Source organism: Stegodyphus dumicola, chromosome 12 (genome assembly GCF_044657685.1).
Source record: "Stegodyphus dumicola isolate Sdum_Otavi_A_Nest chromosome 12, ASM4465768v1".
Lineage (NCBI taxonomy): Eukaryota > Metazoa > Arthropoda > Arachnida > Araneae > Eresidae > Stegodyphus > Stegodyphus dumicola.
The window spans coordinates 5,542,105-5,566,184 of NC_140779.1; the positions used below are offsets into that span (position 1 = coordinate 5,542,105).

The 24,080-nt window shown below is 29.7% G+C and overlaps 1 protein-coding gene across 1 annotated transcript in view; it reads left to right on the top strand.

The window, feature by feature from the left end:
• Positions 1–24,080, top strand: part of LOC118197442 (uncharacterized) — a 576,327-nt gene that overhangs the window by 84,048 nt on the left and 468,199 nt on the right. Inside the window, exons 16-21 of the mRNA XM_085827453.1 lie at positions 4,461–4,559; positions 6,814–6,942; positions 7,047–7,175; positions 8,959–9,087; positions 17,333–17,485; positions 23,367–23,495. Of these exons, the coding sequence (XP_085683579.1) occupies positions 4,461–4,559; positions 6,814–6,942; positions 7,047–7,175; positions 8,959–9,087; positions 17,333–17,485; positions 23,367–23,495 (768 nt within the window). The remainder of the gene's footprint in view (positions 1–4,460; positions 4,560–6,813; positions 6,943–7,046; positions 7,176–8,958; positions 9,088–17,332; positions 17,486–23,366; positions 23,496–24,080) is intronic.

The window sequence follows — 24,080 nt, forward strand, 5'->3', positions numbered from 1 at the left end:
TGCTATGCCCAGCAGAGGCACTGAACAGTAAAGACGCTGAGAACTGGTAATTCGACCTGGATTCAAATGTTATTGAACAAGCTGACTGCATGAAATTTTTTGTGGTTTTCCTGTGTGTGTTATAAATTAGAATCCATTTCCCTTAAAAATGTCTCCATGTCGGCATCCTTTCCCATAGGATACTTTGCCTTGACCAGTTAATATATGTTGTTTTTGTGACTTATCACACTTTCTTACAATAACATCAGAACAAGACCATGAAATTCATTGTGGCAAGGAGTGCAAGATTATGCGTGTCATTGGCATAATCGTGAGAATCATGCAGGTGACAGTATGACTTTCCTCAGTTCCACCCCCAATTTTGATGGAGAGTATCCTGGGGGGATGGGTCTGGGAGTCTCCCACCCCTTTTCCCTTAGCACAGCCTCTTGAGAGGACATTAGGCTCACTGCATATTTAGACACCGTGCCACACAGTGACCATATATTTACAAACATTTCTACCATCTCCGGCATTTAAGCCTGAGCCCTTTGGTACAGCAATCAACATCGCTAACCACTATCCTGGTTGGGCAGCACAATTCACCCAAAACAAATTAAATTTACATCATGTCTCCTAATTTTGAATAAACAAAGGATTTTGTAACTGATTATGTCGTCAAATTAAATAATGGAAAAAAAAAAAAAAACTAAATAACATGTCAATGATACTTTTTGAATATCAAAGTATTTAAATTAATTTTAAAAATGATTATGGTCAATCTTTACCTTCAGGTGAATGAGAAAATGTTAGAGCTCTAACTTCAAGCAGGAAAAATATAACAGAACTTTGCAAGAATTGTTTAATTTTACTTCTATAAAATAATATTGTCACTGGCTTCCTGAATAAAAGAAATGAATACTTTAGCTGGTATTATTTCCCTGGAATACTGATTACTGTAGGAAGCATTCATGGTTTTTCTTATGCATAAATTGAATTATCATTAGAAATCCATTGAATTTTTAAAACGTTTTATGCTAAGTCATTATTTTTTCTCCATAAAATAACAAAAATACATTTTAAGCTTTGTTCATAGCCATGGATATTCCTTTTTAGTACATCACCACCTGCAATATCATGTGATTATACAACCACTGTTATGTTAGAATTGTAAATATTCACATTATTAGTCTTATAATTGTATTACAGTCAAAAGTCGTTAATTCGGACCTCAAAGCTAAAAACTTTCTGCGCATGCGCCGCGTTGACACATGAGCATAGGCGTTTACGCGTGCGTATAAGACCTTTACGACTGCGCATATGCACAGTTGTAAAGCGCAGAATACATTTTCGCGTGCTCGTTTTATGTATAACGGACGGTATAAGCTAAAATTATCTAATTGTCTATTTCAGTTAATATTGATGATTGCGTTGTTCTTTAATCTTCGAATTGGATCCGGCTTATTATTTTTTGCAGACTGTAAGAGCAGTTTTATAAAAGTAAACTTGAACTTTCGATTATGTCAAATAGAATTTCCGATGCTGTAGCTTCCAAAGTATTTACAAAACGAAAGTATGTTTCGATGTTCATCAAATAAAAAGTGGAATTGCTGCAAAAAATGGATAAAGACATGAAGAAGGTGACAGAGAGGTTACTGAAAACGAAAAAATTTCGATTGAAAAGTTAGTCGGTATTCTCGGCACAGCAATTACGAGACTTGAACAGCGGAACTTTGTAACTGAACAAGAAATTATGTCTGTTTATAGAATTAAAGAGAAAGTATTATCACATAAAATGAAGCAACTTAAACAACTTACATTGAAAGAAATGTTTAATAAAGTAAACAAATAAATATTAAGCTTTTTTTTTTTTTTTTTTTTTTTTAATTTTGATACCCTTTAGATCATAATTGTTCTTTATTTCATAAAGTACGGTTTCATATTTTTAATTTTAGAATTTCTGCATGCCATCTTACGAGATTTAAACTGATGATCTATAATCCGGAAAAATCGATAATCCGGAATCGCCGAAGTCCCGGCGAGTCCGGATTAACGACTTTTGACTGTATATGAATTTTTATTTATTTTTTTTAAGGATTTCTTATTTTTAGGAAGGAGTCAAAAAATGTATTAAAAGAGTACTGTAATTTTAAGTTGGAGAGAAGAGTATACTATGTTTTTGTTGATATTCATTTTCTTAATATTTTTCCTAGAAAACATGTCTAGTTCACTGAGTGAATTTCATGTTTCAATTCTTCACTTATATTCAATAGTCTTTTTTTTTTTTTTTTTTTTTTTTTAAATTCGGTTATTACACTTTTTTTATTTATTTTCATAAATCTTATATTAAAATCATGACATATAACAGTTTCTACATTTAAATTTTACATTATTAGTGTTATTTTGTTTAAGAAGAATTGTTAACAGTTGAAATATTTGGAAAGGCTTATAAATTTCAACTTGCAATAAATCTTTATTTAAATAATTTTATATTTCTTTTCAAAAATTTTTGAGGGTGTAAATTGAAAATAAAATAGTAACAGCACTAATTCATTAATTCATTTTTGTATTATTACTTTTGTGAATTTTTATATAAGTATAATCAAATAGTTACATTTCCATGAAGCGAAACCAAGAAATTGTCTCTTTGTTGGTGCAAAATCATTTTATCCTCCAAAGTTCATCATTTGCATCATTGACATTCTATTGAGTCTTCAGTAAAAATAGGAAAGTTTGCTTTTTTTTAGAACATTAAATGTAAATTATCATTAACAATGTGTATCTCTTTTTGAAATAAAACAGTTTTTTGTTTAATCTCTTCAGACAAATTATATTAGAACTGAGAATAATTTTGAATAATGATAATTTCATTTTTTTAGCAGTTACATGTAGAACATGCAAGACAGGTGCATCTAACAATTGATAATTGGATGAGGAGAGTTTTATATCAACAAAAATGAGATAAATGCATTTTTCTCTTTTTTTTTTTTTTTTTTTTTTTCTCCAAATTAATGTTTGTTGCAAAAAATTGGGAAGGGGATAATTTTTCAGATTACAGTATTAAAAATGCAGTAAGTTGAATGTGATGTAATTTGGATTTGTTATTAGCAGGAAAATACCAATTATTATTTTAAAGAAAAAACAATCAGTTGCCTATGAATCTATTGTCCATATCTTGAAATTGAATATTTGAAAATTGTTAGTCTACAGTGTTTTTTAAAGTTATTCCTTAGGCATGAACATATTCCTCCTTTCATTTATAGTTAACTATATTCATATGATTTAATTTTCTTTTCATTTGATATTTGGTCATTCATCTAGAATTCAAAACTTTTCTTTTCCTTTTATTATATTATCTGTTTTCTTGATTTTTATGAAGAAGAGATTTTTTTTTCAAATGTAACTTCTGAATGTAAAAGTCGAGAAATGCAAGAAAATCAAAATTATTCAGAACAGGTGTTTAAGATTTACTTTCACGAATATCACTGAAGTATTTTTGGTTTGAGCATTAATGAAATTCATGTGCATAAGGAATGACTTCTAGAGATACAAATTTTATGCACATATTTTTTTACATATGCTTTTAATTCATTACAGTTTAATAATAATAGTGCATTTTCTATACATACTTCTTCAAGCTTCTGCAAACATTTTTATTTTTTGTCTTGTTTAATTAGTTAAAACAAATTTCTGAACAGCCATCTAAACTTAAAATATTTAACTGATCTGATTGCCAGATGAACAAAATTTGTAATTTAAGTATTTTTTCAAAACTTTCTTATTATTTTATAATGTCCTTTATTGATACAGATAAAAATTTTAAAATGCTATAAAATGTTTGACCCTATGTGCTAGGAAGCAGTTTTGTAGTTTATTAATAACTTTACCAAGATTTTTTTTAACCTAATCTCCCTATAAAATATAATATTCAAATTAATTTTAAATTATGCAGATGCAGTTAAATTTGCATTTGAAATATGTGCTGAATGTTTAAAGAGAAATTTTATGAAGTTAGGTGAATTTATGAAGTACATCATGGAAGATGTAATTAAGCATTCCTTAAATAGTGAAACTGCACTTACTATTTTAAAATAATATACTAATTTAATTTTTAGTTATTTTTTATTTTTACTGATATTTTTAAAACACAATTTCAAATCAAGTGTTATTGTTTTCATTGCAAGAAAAAATTTAATATCCTGATAAAATAGTATTTTTTTTAATGGGGAGAAATTCATTCATTTATTTTCCATATCATCAGAGTATGAATGAATGAAGAGAATGAATGATTTAAAAACAAACTCAGAGTATATTACTGAAGAGAATGAATGATTTAAAAACAAACTGTTCTCCTTATTAACATTTTATAACAATCAACTTGGATGTTTACTTAAGTATTAAACTAGAATGAGACTTGAATTTTATTATTGATTTTTTCGATAATATTCAGACTTAAAAATATTTTTTATGTATCAAAGCAGGTCTCTGAATTATTTGAAAAACAAGGAAGATTTACTTCAAAACAACTATTACTGTTAAATGCTTTAGAAGAAGAAATTCTGAAAACAGAGATTACTAAGGTATCTTATATCATAATGTAACACTTAATGTTTTATTTTTTTTATTTGTGAATTTATATGTCTAAACATGCAATATTTACTTCCATATTTTTCTCCCTAGTTTTTTAACACAAGGTTCTGAAACATTTTTTTAAGTGTTTGCATAATTTTCTTCCTCAAGGCTTCATAAAGCGAGTGCCCCTAAATTTTAATATAGATTCATCCATGTAGTGACCATTTTTAGCATACTGATTAATTTTCTTGGGGATTTTGAGAAGATGGCTGCTGACTGATAGTGATATAATAGTGAAGATCTTCAAGAATATTTGATACTCTTGATGATTCTGAAGATTGTTGCAAGTGGAAAGGCAAACTGATTGGTGATAGAGACTATGAGAATAGTGATGTTGATATTAATTTGGAAGCTGTATCAGAACAGCTATATCAGTACAAACAGCAGTTTCAACAACATTAAATGATATGAGGTCTAGGATATAGTAGTGGGCAACTATAAGAGCAGGTGTTATTCAAAGTTCAGAGAAGCAGAAAGGAAGATATCTTATTAGATACTGTAATGTTAGTATTGCTATGTATTCTTATTGGAATGTAGGTTTTCTTTTAAATAAATAAAAAATAAAATCTGATGGCAGTATGTCCATGAATACTTTTTATTTCATTTTTTTCATTTGTTAACAACTGCTTCCTTCAAAATTAAATTTTTCACATAATTTTCCACTCTTGATTTTTACACAATAAAATCAGTAAAAGGGAAAAAAAAAAAAAAAAAAAAAAAAAAAAAATAGAGGAACATAATTAAGTAAATATGGTGGTTAATTTTTTGATGGGGGAGGAACATGTGTGGTACTAGGTTTTAAAGTTATTTCTTTTCTAAAGCATTTTATACAATGTATTCTTTTCTTATTAAAACATCACTAACCTTCAAATGCTTTAAATATCTTGAAGGCTTAAAAGAAAATTAATTTCAATGTTTCTACCTTATTTTCAAATTTCTCTTCACTCAGTTTATATAGTTAGAAAACAATATCAGTTCCAGATCTTAAAGATTAGTTTTTCATGCCTATAAAATTTCAATATTCAAAATTTTAAGGTTAACATTTCTGAGGCTTAAGGCAATAATAATTTAACAATAGATGTCAGTAGCTGATTCATTATTTTAAAAATGAGGCTTTAAAACATTTTATTTTATACTTGCTAAATTTTGTCTTCATTTGAAAAATTGATAAATAAAGCTCTATCTGCTTCTTGAAATATAGATTTGACATGAATTTAGTAAATTTCAATATTTAAACACTTTAATATAAAATAAAGTAAAACAGGAAAAAAAAAATTCACTCAAACTTTTCACCTGTAATGTCTCTAGTAGATTATTTTATTCTTTAAAATGTTTCACTCTTATTTTCTTCAGTGATTTAAAATTCAGTCTCGTGAATATAATTGAATAATTATAAAACAAAATTAAGTCAAGATTAAAGGTGCATGGATATTATCCTGCCCCAAAGCAAAATTTTGCATCTGTCATTGGCATTTACTTTGTGTACCGTAATGTTTGAATATGGGATAACAGTTTGAATTTCCTACCTCCATCCCAGTTTAGAAAGAGAATCTTTTGGCAGATGAAACTGTGAGTCTCCCATTCTGCCATTGAACATCTCAAGGACTTTTATTTCACCAGTAGTTTAAGTGCTCTCGGGCTGTATAGGCACTATACATTTTATAAATATATTAGATATTAAAGTCTTCTCCGCGATTCCAGCCCACCCCGTCTAATATGAGAATGAACAGTGTAAATGCGGTATTCACAAGTTACATGTGGAATACATATAATATGAGAGGCTGACAAACCTAATGCATCTCAAAAAATTTTCTTTTTCCTGTGTATATCCATATGCATACTAATAAAAGTGATAGCTTCTTGATGTCTGATTCTTTATATTAATGTTATTTTTCCCCTAAAATCACTTTGAATGCATTGATATGATAAGGAATATATAAGGAAAGTATTTTTTTTTTTTTTTTTTTTTTTATTTATTTATTACTGAATCATAGGTTTAAAGAAAAGTGTTCTCATTCATCTAAAATTTCCAAGTTTAGTTTCTATATATTTCTTACTATAGTTTTCTTTAGTATTATTAGCCATTGGTTATGAATATTATTTTTATCAGTACTAATAATTTTTTTAATATTTTATTTATTTATTTTAGTTTTATTTTATATTCAGTGTAATAAAGAATAAAATATTACTTTTCAATTTCAGAATCAAGAAATAATTGAATTATGTGTAAACATTTATGTAACGGCAATTGAAAAAAAGGAAGAGAAAGTTCAGGCAATGAGGCTTCATCTTGAAAAATTAGGCAAGGCTGAAAGATCTTTAGTTTTTGAGGTTTGTATTTATATTAATTAATGGATTTATAACACTATTTTGGTCTGGTATTATTTTATTTTTGAGCATGTTAACATAATTATAATCGATGCATTTCTTTCTAGGCCTCAAAAATCATTTTTGATCTAAGAAATATTTGTAATGCCATTCTTAATCAAGAAAAAGTGGAAATAGATTTCAATCAAAAGAAACTCGGAAACATTCAGGAAGTAAAATCAATTTCTCAAAACGAGGTTAGTCAAGATTACAAATGTCAGATTATAACCCCTATTTAAAATTTTATGGTTGAAAGCAAAGTTGTAATTTATGTTCTTCTCCTGTGCCTTTTTAATATTTTTTCACTGAAATCTCATATAAATTTTTTAGCTTTCATTCAAATCTTAATTTTTTTTTTTTTTTCCAAATTAAATTTAAACCAGTCACTTTTATTATAATAAAATTTCTGCTGTTCTTTTTTTCTGTATCATTTTCCTTGTTTTAAAAATTTAGAAAAAAGGATCTTGCTATGTATATTAGTAATATTTGCATAATAATAATAATGATAATAATAATATACATACTATCTTTGTATTGTGCAGATGAATAAGAAATCCATTTGAAAATTCTCCTCAATCATATATATAGCTTAGAAATTTTGCAACTTCTTTAAGTTTTCAGGTGATGAGGAATTATATAAATAATTTTGAGAACCATATGTAAAATTTTCAGAAATTTCTAAAGTAATAATAATAAAAAAATATTAATATTCTGTAGAAACAGACAAATTTGTGGCAATTCAGGAAAATATTATATGGCCTTTTAGTTTCACCTTATGAAGCGGTATTAAGACAGTACTTAATAGGTTAGAACTGAATCTAACAGATGTGAGCATATAGACTAAATGTTTTACAAGACTTACAATCTGTGTGCTGTATATTCTTATCTATGTAGGAACTGTAACAGAAAATTATATATCCAAAGGTGATACATACTTATGAATGATTAAAAATGAGTTGATAAAAATGTGAGTTTAATTAAGTGGTGTAGAGGTTTTTGATGTGTGAGTGTAGCTTTCATAATTTTAACATAAGATAACCAAAGAAAAATTCAATACTGCAGTTTAATTTTATTCACCAAAATAATGTTGACCTTTATGCTACTTATCTAATTCTTTATTCTGGCAACTATACATTGATTCATTCAGGTATATATGATCAACAAATTTCCGATCTGAATCAATACCTCTTTCATATTACAACGCTGTAGTTATTATGTTCTTTAATTACATGTAGGAAATACAGGTTATAAAAATGTTCTTTTTCAGATTTTTTTTACTTCTTTTAGATCTTAAAACTAAAATATAGAAACATTATTCATATCAAAATTTTAATGTCTAAAATAATAAATTCATGAAAAGAAAAACCTTTTTTATATGTTGTTACATAGAACCAGATCCTTACTGAAATATTCACTGCTGGCTTGAGAAATCTTCCGCCCCCCCCCCCCCCTCCTGTGAGGAGCAGATTCTTTCTAAGGACGTTCCTATTTCGGTTACTATGCACAGTCTCCTGAATTATTTGTGAACTTTATGTAATATGTATTCTTATATTAATTACTTAGTATGCTTTTGCACTTAGGCAAATCTCTTAATTAATGTACTTTTTAATTCTTTTGATAAAACTTTGAAAGAGGCATGGGTGTTAGATGAAACTGGATGTGTTTCCTGAAAATGACTAATATTAATGACCAACAATTAGTAAAGTGGCATTTTTAAATGCTAATAAATTATTGTTCCTTATTTCTTTGTTCAGTTTAAGTTTTTTACCTCCTGATGTTTGATTTATTATGGAAAGCACAACTTTCATACTTTATTGTACTTTATTGCTGTATGTAACTCTGAAGTAAGAAATATTCTTCTAGTTTTTCGAACTATTTAGAAGTTTTTGTTAGTGTGATTTACATTTTCTACATAAGCTGCTTATGTGTATGTATTTCATAGAAGAAACAAAAATGAACACAGAATATTTACATTTCTAGGGTATGAAAATATTTCGGAAAATTGAAGCGGTATTTACAGAAGCATTTATGTTTCAAAAGGATTCAGTGGAATTTATGATGTTAAATTTGAAGACTCTGGAGGATAAAGAACAGCAGTTGAAATCTGAGGTACTTATTATTAACATTATATTATCTTCCTTCTTCACATTTATTCTAGTAATATCAGATTCCCCTCATTTTTAACATTGCATTATCTTGCTTATTCAGATTTATTCTGTAATTTCAAGTTTCCACTCATTTTTACCATTATAATATCTTGCTAATTCAGGTTTATGCTAGTAATGTCAGATTTCTTTTTTATAATGAAAAAAATGTTTTAAATTAATATAAAATGTATTATTAATGTTGTAAATAGCGTACAGCATAGTGCTAATTTGCAAAAATTTGTCTACCATACATTTATGCAAACGTTATCTTTACTGTATGTGTACCATTTGCTAATATGAGAACATATGCTGAATAAGATAGCAGATGTGAAGTGAAAGGACTCTAAGGAACTGTTAGAACAATGGAAAAGGAGGAAGCATACTAAATCGAGCAATCAGTATCTAGTATTCCTTGAAGTCAAAATGCTTTTTATAATTTCACAAAATAACCAAGAGTTTTAAACATTTTAATATTTAAGAGATACAAGAATACACAGTGCTGTCTGTTGACATTAACCTCATTATCTTAAGATGGCATGGAGTGTTATCATTCGTTTAATTTCTACTCCAAAAATTACTTAGTGCTGCTGAGATTTCAAGAAGGGATCAGTAAGATGTTATAGATAGAATACTGTTTTCAAATGCTCAAAAATTGTTCAAAGGTGATCAGACATTAACTCCACTCCTCACAGTTTCTTTTTATGTTAATTAACTGACTACTTAAAAAATGACTATATAAATCTAATCATGTAAATTTAAATTAATACTTTTTTAACCTTTACTGCTTTTCCATTTGCTGTGATCGAGTTTCAAGAAGGTATAGCTAAAATTAAAAATCTACATTTCTTGTTCTAGACTAGGGATGGCTAGCAGCCCACCCTGTAAAATTTTTGCAGTACATGGCAGATCAACTTATATCTGTGAATCTTTTCCCCCCTCCCCCCAAGTAAATGAAATTCAGGAAACATGAATCACGAGCTACTGATGTAAACCTACTACATCAGTTACTATATGCAAATAGAAGTACCGAGATCAGTTTGAAAAACCTAAATGAAAATAAAGAGAGAGAGAAACAAATATTGTACTGATTATGGTACATATAATATTAATCCTTTTATTCATTATTAGTATTATGATTATTTATGCATAATCATAAATGCTTAACTCTTCTATTATTAACTAATGAATAATAATAAAAACTGTAATAATAAATTATTGCGTCTTTAATTTTTGTCTAAAAAAACAGTATGTATATACAATGCAACTCACTGGAATAAGAAAAGAAGGCTATCATATATTTTATTCACTACATATAATTTTTGTCTGCAATTTCTAGAAAGCAGTGAATAATGATATACTGGCAGTATTTTAAAACTGACATTCATATCTCATTCAAGCAGTTGCTATCAACAGAGTTGTATGCAGTTCAGTTCATCTGTATAGCTTGACTTATTAGCATAAACCTGAATAATGATTTTATTGCAGTCATGTAGCCTTAAACTTGCTCTTCAAAATGCTCTTTTGCCTACCAGTGACTGAGTGGTAAAGTCATTGAACACTGATAGTTCAGTCTAAGGTTCAAATCCCGTGAACAGACTGGCTGCAAGAACATTTTTGTAGTTTTCCCCATATTTTTTAACGTGTACACAAGCCAGTTTCCCTTGGAAAGCACTCCACAAAGGCATCTCTTCACTTAGGCAGATAGCCTCAATACTTTTACGTAATCACATAAACCAAACCAAACCATCAAAATGCTCTTCTTTAAGACTCTTGACCAATGCGATGGTGATGACTATAGTGATTGTGCTGATTCTGAAATTTCAATGAAATCTCAACCAGATATTTCATCAAGATGTGATGAATTCCTGAAATTTACCCTTGTGGGTAACAAGAAAAGCAATATTTCCAAAAGGTTTTTGCCTTCCAAGGCAGTCTCTGATACTGAGAAGAAAACTGGCTCAAATAAGCAGAAAAAAAAAGTATATCGTTAGGATCATCACCATTGATACTCTGCACTTATCTACATAAAAGGATAAACACAATCTCTAATGCAAGCCATAAAAAAATTTGGAATTGAAAGTGTTTCCCCAACCCTAACATTGGAAACAAGTAAACCAGCTGTAAAAAGATCATCACCCTAAGCCGAAAAGCCCCATACAGACAAAGCTTACTATACACATCAGAAAATATGATAGTTGAAAATTCCCCAAAACTCTGCTAAAGTTTCTGTTAATCCTGAACTCGTAGAAATAGCTCAAGAAAATTGTTTTCATAGACTTGAAATTCTAAAAGAAACAGAGCAGGAAAATGTAGAAAAGATGGATACAAAAGTTCCCCAGATAGTTTTTTTCAAAATTCAACAAACAGGTTGAAAACTGAACTGTTTAGAGAAATATGTGATGAAGAGCATTAGGCTCGTATGCAATCAACTTTTGTCCATGCTAAGAATTCTATGGACTTTAGAAAAAGGACTAAAGCTCTTAAAGAAAGGAACATTCCATTCTGTATGTATCAATTACCAAGTGAAAGTCACACGAGAGTCACGATGAAGATCTTACCTGCTTCCATAAGCAAAAGGGTTATATTAGGAAAAAAGGAAATTCACAATTCTGAAGGTGAAGCAATTTTCCAGATCTAAAAACTGAAATCAGGAGAAGTTACCATTTTTCTTCCTTGAATTAAAGAACAATGCTGGGAAAGCAATATTTTACCTGAACAATATGTTCCATGGGAATGTGAGGTTTGAAAGATTTACCCCAAAGAAAAAACCCACCCAATATTACTGTTACCAGGAGTATGGGGAAACCCAACACTTTTGTAACTATCAAGCAAAATGCTGTAAATGCAGACAAGGACACAGAAGTAGACTTTTTCTTGAAAAACTAGAAGAGAAATGCCAGATTCATATGTACTCCAGTATTATGCCAGATTTCATATGTACTCCTGTATATTCTGCAGTGAAGACTATGTTAGCAGTTAGCATGAATGCAATGTATACAAAGTGAAATTCGCAAAAATAAAAGTCCTAAGGAAAACAATCATCCCAGAGATGACAAAAATAAAATTTCGAGATTTGAAGCTTGAAAAAAAAATCTGAAAAAGACCCTGTACAGTGTGAAAGTAAAGGGAAATGTCGAGCTACCCTCGAAAGATCTAAACTAAGCAATAAACTGGATATTAGATGAGAAAATTCAAAAATTCCTTGGAAACAGTATGGTAAAATCAAAAATGCATGTATGGTGACTGAAAGGAAGCTTCCAAGGAGCTCAGTTACTTATCAGATTCCCCGAAAGCAAGGAGTACATTCGACGATGAAAAACTTCACCCAACAGGCATCGTAAAAGAAGAAAATGCAGCCTGGTGGTACCGATCATAGATGAAGACCAGCAGATACCAAGATTGTAGGTTCAAGGTCTTATCCTCACTTTTGATTTTCTACTTTGGCTTGAACTTTTTCTTTGACTTTATCTATTTAGAGTGCTTTACTCTGTTACCTTTGAACGTTTTTGCCTACTGGGGAATGGTGTGAGTCCACTGTATTTTACAACTACCGTAAATGGCCTTAGGGAAAAAATTTGATATTTCTGGTAAAACCTCCATGTAGTTGAAGCCAGTTAGAGAAAGATATTCCCACGATCCCATGTTTTTAAAACTTTGACTGTCTTGAAGCTTGCTATTTCATTTTTTGCAGATTATTGCAGCTTGTAAGCAATCATGTTCAAAGTGTTGATTCTGAACCTGTTTTAACATTTATTGCTCAAGTTCTGTTATTTTTCAGTCTGCTTGCAACAACAGACCCGAGAGCATCAGATTACTATGATGCAAGAAAGTCATTAGATAGCATACTTAGCATTTTCAGTCTGCACACTTAGCAACTTTCACCCTCTTTCATTTTCTTACATATTTTTCCATTTTGAGATGATAAGTCAGTTCTTCCTTTTCACTATTTTACTGGTTGCCTTGCTACACTCATAAACTCTTATGAATATTTTTTTATAATATGTCTAGAAATGCATACCATATCTGCATATGCAATATATAGATAAGATTTAATTTTATTATATTAACTTGTGTAATTAATGACTATGCTAACTAAATAAGATATATATACCAATTATTATGGATTGATGTCAACTTCAGTCACACGACAGTCAGTCAAGTAAGACTTACTTGATACTGAGTTCTGCTAAATGTGTTTTGTTTAGGCAGTAGTGGAAACAAACACCTCCTGAAGAAATAAATATATGTTACCTTCAAGGTACTAAGATCAAATATAAAATTACATACAGAAGAAAATTCAAAATTCAATTTTTAGTGTTTCGGCTATAATATAAATTAGTGAGAATTCTATGTGTGCTCATGCTAAGCTAATTCAAAATTCAATTTTTAGTGTTTCAGCTATAATATAAATTAGTGAGAATTCTATGTGTGCTCATGCTAAGCTAATAGTGTCATCAAAATTAATTTTTATGTGCAAATTATGAGAATTTTGCATGTGCAGTGTACATTTGTGTGCTGTGTATCTGCTACCCTAAGAAAGCACAAAAATATTATGTGTTTATATGGAAATTCATAACCAGTAGCAACTATAAGTTTTTTCTTAACCTTGGAATGTCCCATAGAAAATGAACTCGTGGGTCGCAAGCTGACTCTCCTGACTACATATAATGTAAAATTATGAGGATTTTGCATGTGCAGTGTACATTTGTGTGATGTGTATCTGTATACTGCATGCTATGAGAAGAAAGCACAAAAATATTATATATGGCAATTTTTAGCAGCACAATTTTCCTTTTCTTTTGCAAACTCAATGACCAGTAACAACTATAATTTTTTCTTAACCTTGGAATATCCCGTAGAAAATGAACTCATGGGTTGCGAGCTGACTCTCACTGACTACATATAATTTAATCTCTGAAGCATACTATGAATTGATCTTTATGCCAGATTTCATATGTAACTAGATAGAGTTAGAAAAGTGCATCAAAGAGGAACATATTTTTATAATTTAAAATTTTTATTACATATATTTTTAATTTGGCTGAAGGAATTTTTTTTTTAAATTTATCATATATTCCGGCATATAACACACACTTTTAACACTAAAAATATGATTGAAATTTACAGGTGTGCATTGTCTGCAGGACACAAAAATATAGAAAAAGTGAGCATGCAAAAGTTAAATTTTTACATGTATTTAAGCTGTTTAATTAAAAGAAATGACATACCTTTTGAACTTAACTTTTCATTATCGCATAACATGAAAAGTTCATCATGTTCATCTTCCATTACATTTTCGGGCACATCATCGATTTCTGTTTCATCTTCACCGCCACTGTTACTCTTATCCATAAATAAATAATCATCATCTGTTTCATCTTTCACCAATACTAGACATCCTTGCTGCAGCACAATTTTCATTTTCTTTTGCAAACTGAATGACTTTGCATTTGAAACCAGCACTGTGTAGTTTCGCTTGACAGGAGCCATATTTACTACTAAAAGTAATTCTAGATCAACTGCATTTTAACTAGAACCTTTGATGTTCACTTTAAAATCACATCTTCAAAAGACCACAGATAGAGAAAATGTGCGAATCATAATTCTGCAAATTCTTTCGGGTTGGAAGTGCGTTCTTACTCCAAATTATATCCCTCTTTTCTCAAGATCCTGCAATAGATTCCTTTGAACACTTGCACTGAATACACTGCACTCTCTTATGCAGGTATATTTACTCCCGTAAGCATTTAACCCTCACACATTTTGTGGCCCTTAATGTTTGTCAATTTTCTATGCCATTGTTCAAAAGGCTAGGACAAATGTTTGAATAAATGACCCCAAAAATCAGAGCATTGTACATGTATCTTTTAGGTTCCTTCATAAAGAATTGGGTACGCATTATATGATGAATATACCTAAAAATTAAAATCATATAGCTCGAAATTATAGATACGCATTATACACCAGTGCGTGTTATATGCCAGAAAATACGGTATATATTTCAGTGAAATGTCTCAGTTTTTGTATAGATGCAATTTTTTTTATATTAATTTGTGTAAGATTTTCTATTTACTAAGTGGTATTTAATTTTATTATATGCATCAGTTTGTTTTTGACTTATGAACAATTAACAAAGTAAACTTACTATTAAAATCCAAGTAATGATGAATGAACAAATATGATCTGATATGGTCATTGCTGAATATTGATTTTGTATTATACAAAGTGGTTTTTCTATTAGTACGTTTTTCTCTGTAGCTTCTTGTTAACCTTCCAGCACACGCGCTTCGCGATTTTACATGAGCACGCGCGCATCATATTTTTTACGACACCTGTTATTTTACCATTTTTGGCACGAAAAATGTCAGAAATGAGTGAATATTGATAATGAATTTGTTGGGAAATGAAATATTAAAATTACTGTTGCAAAATAAATATGATGTACCATTTAAATGAAAGTAAATTATGTTTAAATGTTTATATTAGTCAGGTGGAATGAGAATGATATATTTCATTATCAAAAATTTAAAATTTTTTATTTAATAACTATATTTTAAAATCCAAGCTAGTTTTAATGCTCATTAAAGGCAAGGATTAAAAAACAAATAAAAAAAGAAACTACGCTCACCTTGGTAGGAAAAAAATGTAGGATTAGCCTTATTTGCCTCTGCAAGAAAATTAATTTCTTACTCGTTACAAAAACTAATTTTAATTTAAATTTTTTATTTATTTCTAAAAATAAAATTATTAAAATTAAAATAAAAGAAAATAAAGAATAGTAATAATATAAATAGAATATAGTAGAGCAAAAACAGTAAAACAGAGTTTTGAAGATTCTTCAATGTCCGATGTTCATATTGCATTCCATGCAAGTAATTTCAGTAACAGAATGACGTTTGCACATGTATCTTGCATTTCATAGATTCTGACGATCTCTTTTTTTCTCTGACAACGCAAACAACATGTTCCTCGTTTTTATGAGCATTGCTCTGGTACTTCATCATTAGGAGTAGCATAATTATGACTTAAATGTTAAAATGGAATGTAGTGTTTGGATTTGGGCATGCCAATGAAGATGCTGTTTCATGAGACTAATAGATAAATTCTTCAGGAAGATCCTTCGGCATGGTGCTGTGTTAGCTTGTTTGAGGTAACAGTGTAGTCTCTGTCTCTTGAGTTTTTGCCTTTTAGCACACTTATTTATTTGTAAATTCCAAACTTTCACCAGGGATATTTATATAAATTATTTTTAAAAATAATCTTATTTCATCCTCTATATCCTTGGCATGATGTTTTAGGCCAGGTAACACTTTCAAAATATTCACCTTTTTCGTCTTTGGGCAGTTTGCATACTTCTCCTTTCGCCACTTAGAAAATTTATTCTTACCAATATGGAACATATCATCAGCATTTCTTGTTTCTGTATCATTATTATCATCATCATCTGAAATATTGTTAAGATTCACTGCTGATACTATTTATCTTGATATTTTCCTCGCTCAAATCGCTATTGTTTTCACATCCAAAGGTTTCCTTACCTTCTTTTTCTTTATCAGATAATTCTGCAAGAATACGAGCAAAATCAGCTGCTCACACAAATTGTTTTTGCCCTGGAAACCAATATAAAAATTATAGAGTAGAATTTATACAAATTAAAATAATACATGCCAATTAATAACAAAATATTTGAGAAAATAATTTTTGAATTTTCACCCATGATAATGTGCGTCTAGTAACTTTTATGAAGAAGCTGCCACGTAGCATGAAAGTCCAGTAAAAAAAGAAAATAGTCATATGACTTCCTGTTAGCACATTCCATGATGTGAGGAAGAGTTGAATGAAGGAATAGAAATCGCCTTTTAATGTCTCAGCTGTAATATGTGAAAAATGTGAATTAAAAACGGAATTTGTCGTAAACTTAGCACATAGCGCACATGCTGGAAGGTTAAAGCAACAACTATTTAGCTTTTTGTGATAATTGAAAGTTGTATGTTAAAAATTTGATCATGCTTTTAAAATATTTCAAAGGAAAAAAAATATATTAATTGCAGTTTTTAAGACAATTTTTTATTATTACTATTTCTTATTTTTAACCTGTTTTGAAGCATATATCATACACAAATGTAGTTAGGTATGAATTTGTCTTTGAATTTTTTACTAATCAGTTGAACTCTGAAGTTCCTTTCTAATTCTGTTTTTATATTTAGATATCTCACATAGTCGTATACTGTAAAGATCTTCTGCTTATTGTCATGCAGATTATAGAGACTGATATAAAGCATGCCTTGGAAGATTTGAAAAGCCTCACGGCTTGTGGATTTGTTGAAGTAAATAAGTTGGATGAATCTCTGCTTTCAGAAGTTAGTATTTGCTCATTTTGATTCTTACAGTATTACTACTAAGGCTGATTAGTAGAAATGTTAAAAGCTGCCTCTATTTGTCTTTGCTGATATTAAATATAGCAACCCTGTCCTGGATTTTGTGAGGGCTATTCATCATTTTGCCTGAATATTTAGTTGCATAGCCATGGTTTCCAATTTTTTTACAACAAGCGTGAGCACCTAGTATATATATTATGGTGGTGAATGAGGATGATGACTGAGTTAAAATATTGCAGGAATGGGATTGAATTTATCTTAAACTTAAAAAGAACAGTACTGAAACATTTGAAATTTTTATGGCATGCATATGGTATTGAGCAACAAGTGTGCTTCAGTATTTTAGTGGCAGAAACAGGATAAACAGAGTACGACTTATGAGAGATCAGTAAAATATATTTAGCAGTCCATCTACTGTGGTTATGGATGTCAATGTTGCCAATATTGCCACAAGGAATGGGGACTATCGTGTAAATATGCTGAAAACTCTCTTGAAAGATAAGGATAAAAAAAAGATTAGATTTGCTGACAAACTAGTAATTTTTTTTTCTTCCAGGTAAATGCTCGCTGCATGTTCCTTTTATGGCATTAGCAACATTGTTTGGAATTGATAGGACTCCTCTAAAGCCCCTTATAACATAAATTGAGCATTAAGTGATTTATGAGTATTTTAAACACTGAAAAGACGAGTACATGTACTCTTCTCAGGAATAAGACATTCCTTTTATTGCTATGGCTAGAAGGAAGCAAGATCTTCCTAGCCACAGTAATAAAAGAGATATCACAAAATCATCTATTTTGTATTTTTGAATATTCATAAAATTCTGTAAAATTTTAATTCACTGTGAAGACATGTATATATGCATAGATAGAGAGAGAGAGAGATTCTAAATAAAAGTAATTATGAGTAAATTAAAAGGCCTGTGACCTGTGCTAAAGCTGCTGAGGGATGTTTTTTAAGTAAGGGCCGTTTGAGAATAAAAACCAAATGAAAGAACATTTTCAGAAACCAAATTTATTTTTAGATTCTGCACACTTTTCTCTATTTTTCAACATAGTTGCCAAGTGTTTAAACACTTATCATACCTAATAACTAGATTTTTAATACCCTCTTTATAAAAACTTGCCCCTGCTCCAATAATCAAGAGGTCACGATAGTTTTCATGTCTTCATCATCCTTGTAGTGGTTGCCGCTGAGATGATGTTTGAGATAGCAGAAAAGATGAAAATCTCTTAGTGTAATGTCTGGGCTGTAGTTCAAAACTTCCCAGCCAAAAGAATCCAGTCAAGCTTGGGTCTGAGCTGTGGTGTGAGGCCTTGCATTGTCATGGAGTAGCAAAAGTCGCTTTTGTCAGGATGCCACATCTTTTGTTTTGAATTGCTGTGCAGAGCTTTCTCAGGGTTTGGCAGTAGGCTACCACATTTATGGTGGTTCCACATTGCATGAATTCAACCAACAAAACACCATGCCTATCCCAAGACACGGATGCCATGATCTTTCCCTGGGACACAGTTTGTTTGGCTTTACCCTTACAGGATAGTGTGTGTGTCTCCACTCCACGCTCTGTCATTTCCATTCGGTTGTGACATGTGAAACCCACTTTTTGTCTCCCGTTACAATCTGACTCAACATGGCGTCACCTTTTTCATTATAATGAGTAAAAAAATTCAGCGAATACTCGAATCTTTTGCTTTTGTGGGCCTCCATCAGGAGTTTAGGGACCCAATGGGAGCACAATTTCTTAAATCTTAACTTTTCAGAAACAATCTTTTACACCACTGAGTTAGACAGTTCAGGAAATTCATTTGAATGCTTGCTTATGGTGAAGCATCTGTTTTCAAGAATTTTCACTTCAGCTGAAGCCATCATATTGTATGTAATCTCAGATGGGCAACCAGAGTGGGACTCTTCATGGACATTGTCACGGCTAGCTTCGAAGTCTTACGCACTTTGCCTTTGCACATGGCAGTAGCTCCGTAAACTTCATTAATCTGCAGCAGGCATGTTTTTTGTTGACAAAAAAGTATCACTGACCATACTTTGCATGTGGCAGGTGCTTCGATAATCTTGAACATTTTAAAGACTGAGAACAGATCATACAGGTTGCCTACGCAACTGTAACTGAGCACAGTTGTTTCCAAGGAATTCCGGCCCATGACGCAAGTACTCGTTGCAGCGCACGCGCCACCTGTAAATGTACACAATAAAACGGCCTTTACTTAAAAAATGCACTACGTAATAAACCAATAATTTATAATTGGCAAACTTTTCATATACCATCTCCAAGGAGCAAAAATTCAATTAAAACCATGAATATTAAAAAAAAAAACTCAACTGATTTTGCTCGGATTCTTCAAGAATTATCTGATGAACAAAAGGAACACAAGGAAACCTTTGGATGGGAGAACAATAGCGATTTCCATTCCTTATTTTCTTTTATTTCTATTTTATAGAAATAAATAAAAACATTAAAGTTAGTTTAAAGTGCATTTTTGTAACTAGTAAGAAGTAAATTTCCTTGCAAAAGTAAGTAATGCTAAACTTACTTTTTTTCCTACCAAAGTGTTTTCCTTTTTTATTGTCTATACTTGTCTTTGGGGAATATTAAAATTAGCTTCCATTTTAAAATATAATTATTAAATAATACATTTAAAATTTTCTATAATAAAATACATCATTGCATTTCCATCTCACTAACATAAGAACTTAAAAATAATTTACTTATATTTGAATGTGATATCATTTGTATTTTGCAATATTAAGTTTAATATTTTATTTCTTAACAAATTTATTATCAATATTCACTCATTTCTGTTGTTTTTCGTGCCCAAAATGATAAAATTACGGATGTCGTAAAAAATACGACACGCGCGTGCTCGTGTAAAATTGCCAAGCGCGCATGCTGGAAAGTTAAGAACTTACTACACTGTCATAGTTCAACATCCTGATTCGCCAGTTCATATCACGTGATCCCAAGGGATCTCATCTCACGTAAACTACGCTATAAAAATCTAATTCTCTCAGTAATTATCTACATTAATTTCAAGTTAAATCTTAATTTGGAATACAAGTTTAAATGCAAGAATTATTTCAGTTCGTACAAATAGCTTACTCAGAAATTATGTAAAACCACAGTCCTTTACTTCGCTAGTGCATTCTCATTAGAATTGATGCATTTAATCCTTAACTTTGCCTTTTCTATATTTTCGCCTTCGGGTGAGCAGTGTGATTGCATCCTAATTGACTTATTTACCACGAATGGCCTTTAGGGCATAAAATTGAACTATCTGGTAAATATTCTACGTAATTGTATGCCAGTATTGAAAGAAAAATCAATCTGATAAGAAATGGCTGCTACTTGTTTTGAAAATTAGGCATGAAAGTTTACCAGCGAGGATATTCCATTTGGAACCAGTTGTACCATTATTGGCGACTTTATCGCCTGCGCCGGCAAAACGGAAAAGTACCAAAACTTTTTCAAACAGTATTTTAATTAGTATTTTAAATTATGTAATTTGAAGGGTTTCATATTTTAATGGTTGCACAAAAAGGTTTGTTAAGGTTTATGCTTTCACTGAGCTTGCAGTACAACAGTCTGCTCTTGAACTCACTCCTGCATATTTCAGCATACATATGCAGGAGTATGCCATATGTTTTGTGCATCCTGTCAGCATACGTTTGTATATTTTTTTGGTCATTTCTCAGTTCATCATATCAATATTCAGTTTTCTTAGTTAAGATGGCTAATAAAAAAATTAGCCCTTTTATTATTAACTTTATTGTTACTTTAGCTATTAAGTATCACATTTTTTGCACTTAACAAAACATAAAATTCAGTTCAACAACAAAATCACAAAATATTTAAAATCATCATGTCTTAAGAATAAACAATCTCATGCACTGTAGATAAAAACGTTTTATTTTGAATAGTGTTGCCATGGTTCGCTTTCAAATTGTTGAGTTTATTAATCAAAAATTCATTAAAGTTTTACAAAATATGAAATAAATAATAAAACAAATTCAGAATTTGAACTTTCAGGTGGAGGACTACATTGTTGAAAATTTGATGGCTCTAGGTACCATATTTTTTTCAAAATACAAGGAGCATGCATTCATACATGCAGATTCTTCATTATTTAATTTCTTTAAAAATAATACAGGTCAATAATATTTGGTAGCAATAATTTTAGAAGTGATATACTGTTTGTTGTAAACCCTATTATAAATTATTTAGATTAATAAAAACAAATATTTAATAAAATAATATAAAAAATTACAATTTAAATCAATAGAATCATCTAATTCTGAATCAAAGTAACATCTTAAATCTTTTCAATCAGCAGCTTACATTTGTATATAGAGAAATGTTTTATTTGTAGGTATTCAAAAATGTTATATATGTTTTGTAATAATTTTGATATATGTATTAACATAAAACACAATCAGTTTTAAATTTCAATATATCTGTAGTAGTCAATTAAATGTTGAAAATGTATAATGATATTCTGAGTGCCTAGATTAATGTGTCTGAAAATACAGAGTGATAAACATTATATATAATATTCATTAAAGCTGTTACTTTATTTTTCATTTGGTAAGAATGTAACCCAAAAGGTAAAAGGTCCACCGGCAGCCGAGCTGTAAAGTCACAGAACACTGGTAGCTCGGTCCAGTTTCCCAATGAAATCCCAATGAACGGGCTGGCTGCATGAGTGTGTTTTCATGGTTTTCTCCATGTGTTACAGGTATATGAGCCAGTTCCCTTAGGAAATCCTCCATGAAGGCATCCTTTTCCTTAAGCAGAGAATTATGAACCCCCATGAAGATATATCTCCCCTTGAGTGTTTTGACATAAACAAGTAAACCAAGCCAAGAGATAAAATAGTGCTAAGTGATGCTGGTATATCGTTTCTCCCCCACCCCTTTTTTTTAAAGTAATTTTACATTATTTATGCAGCAATTCTAAATTGCTATGTAAACATGGTTTTCATCTATTTAAAATTTAGAAATAAAATAATTTTGATTTTAAAATCTTAAGATTTTCACAACAGAACATGCTTACGCTGTTTGGGGGGGGGAGGGGGAATAAGCGGGTTGTATAGGAATTTCTTATAAAATGTATTTTTTGTATGTGAACGCAAAATTATTTTAATAATAGTACATATAAATAAGGGAATTCTGATAATTTTATATAGAGATTATTATTAGGTGATAATATTTATCCTATTTACTATAATGAAAATTTTAATTTTTGTCCTTAGGACTTAGATTTTTTTAACTAAAATTAACTTTAGCAAAGTCTATACAGTTTCTAAGATTTTTTAAACTAAAATTAAATTTAGCAAAATCTATGGAGTTTCTAGAGATTACAGAAATTGCTTGTATTATTTCCTTTAGATGATTAAATATTCAATATTTTGTGGCACTGAATTGCAAGACCTGTACATTTTCTATTTTTTTATTTTGAAATACTTGTATGATCACTAAGTATTATACTGATAATTTCATTGTTCTTGGCTTATGCCATGATGTGTGTAAGAATAATTTGTATGAATTTTTTACTTTTGGATAAGTAAATTGTTTCTTTTCTTTATTTGTAACAGTTCTTTATTAGCATTTTTACTGAAACTTGGAAAGGGCTCTTTTATTTATGATGTATCCTCTAAAAAAATTATTGAAAATTTAGTATATATTTTTAAAAGTAAAAGATTATTACATTTTATCTGTGATATCTTTATTTTTTTATCTGTGATATCTTTATTTTTAGCAACAAAAAATATTTCTTGCTCGAAATATATAATTAGATATTAAATGTGTGATTACTATATATATATATATACATATTATATTATGTTTTTTTAGGAGGAAAAATATGCTGTTGTTTGCAATAATCTATTAACAACTGGTATTGAAGATAAAAAGAGCCTGATTGATTCAATTACTTTAGAAATACAGTTTTTGAGAGGCAATATAAAAGAACCTGAAAATGACGTTTGTGTATTGTCTTATATTATTCTAATAATGTTTCATAAATTGAATATTAAAATATAATTTAACATGTTACATGTGGTATTAATTAATTTTAAAACTGTACAGGGTTTCTTTTTGACATCTCATTTGTTATTCTGTTTATGCCTTTATGATAATTCTAGTCTGTTTTAATAATAATAATTCTAGTCTAAGTGTAATAATTCTAAGTGTTTTAATATTTGCACTGAAAACCAATTTTTATGTATAAAAAATATGTTAAATGATTGAGAATTTCTTTGATGTTAATTCATATTTTGTATAAAAATATGTGCTTTAGTTTTCTGTATACCATCTTAATTATAATGATTAAAAAACTTTCATTTAAAAATATTAAATAGATTGCTTTAAATTTTAAAAAAATTCATTCAGTAGCTTCTGATTATAAATATCACTATTTATGTAACAGAGCATAATTTAACATTTATGTAACAGAGCGTAGTTTTTATGAATTTTATATTTTATTTTTGTTCTTAATAATTTAGTTACTAAAAGAGTAGATATTAAAATTCAAAAATAAATATTTATTAAAAATATTTAAATATGTAT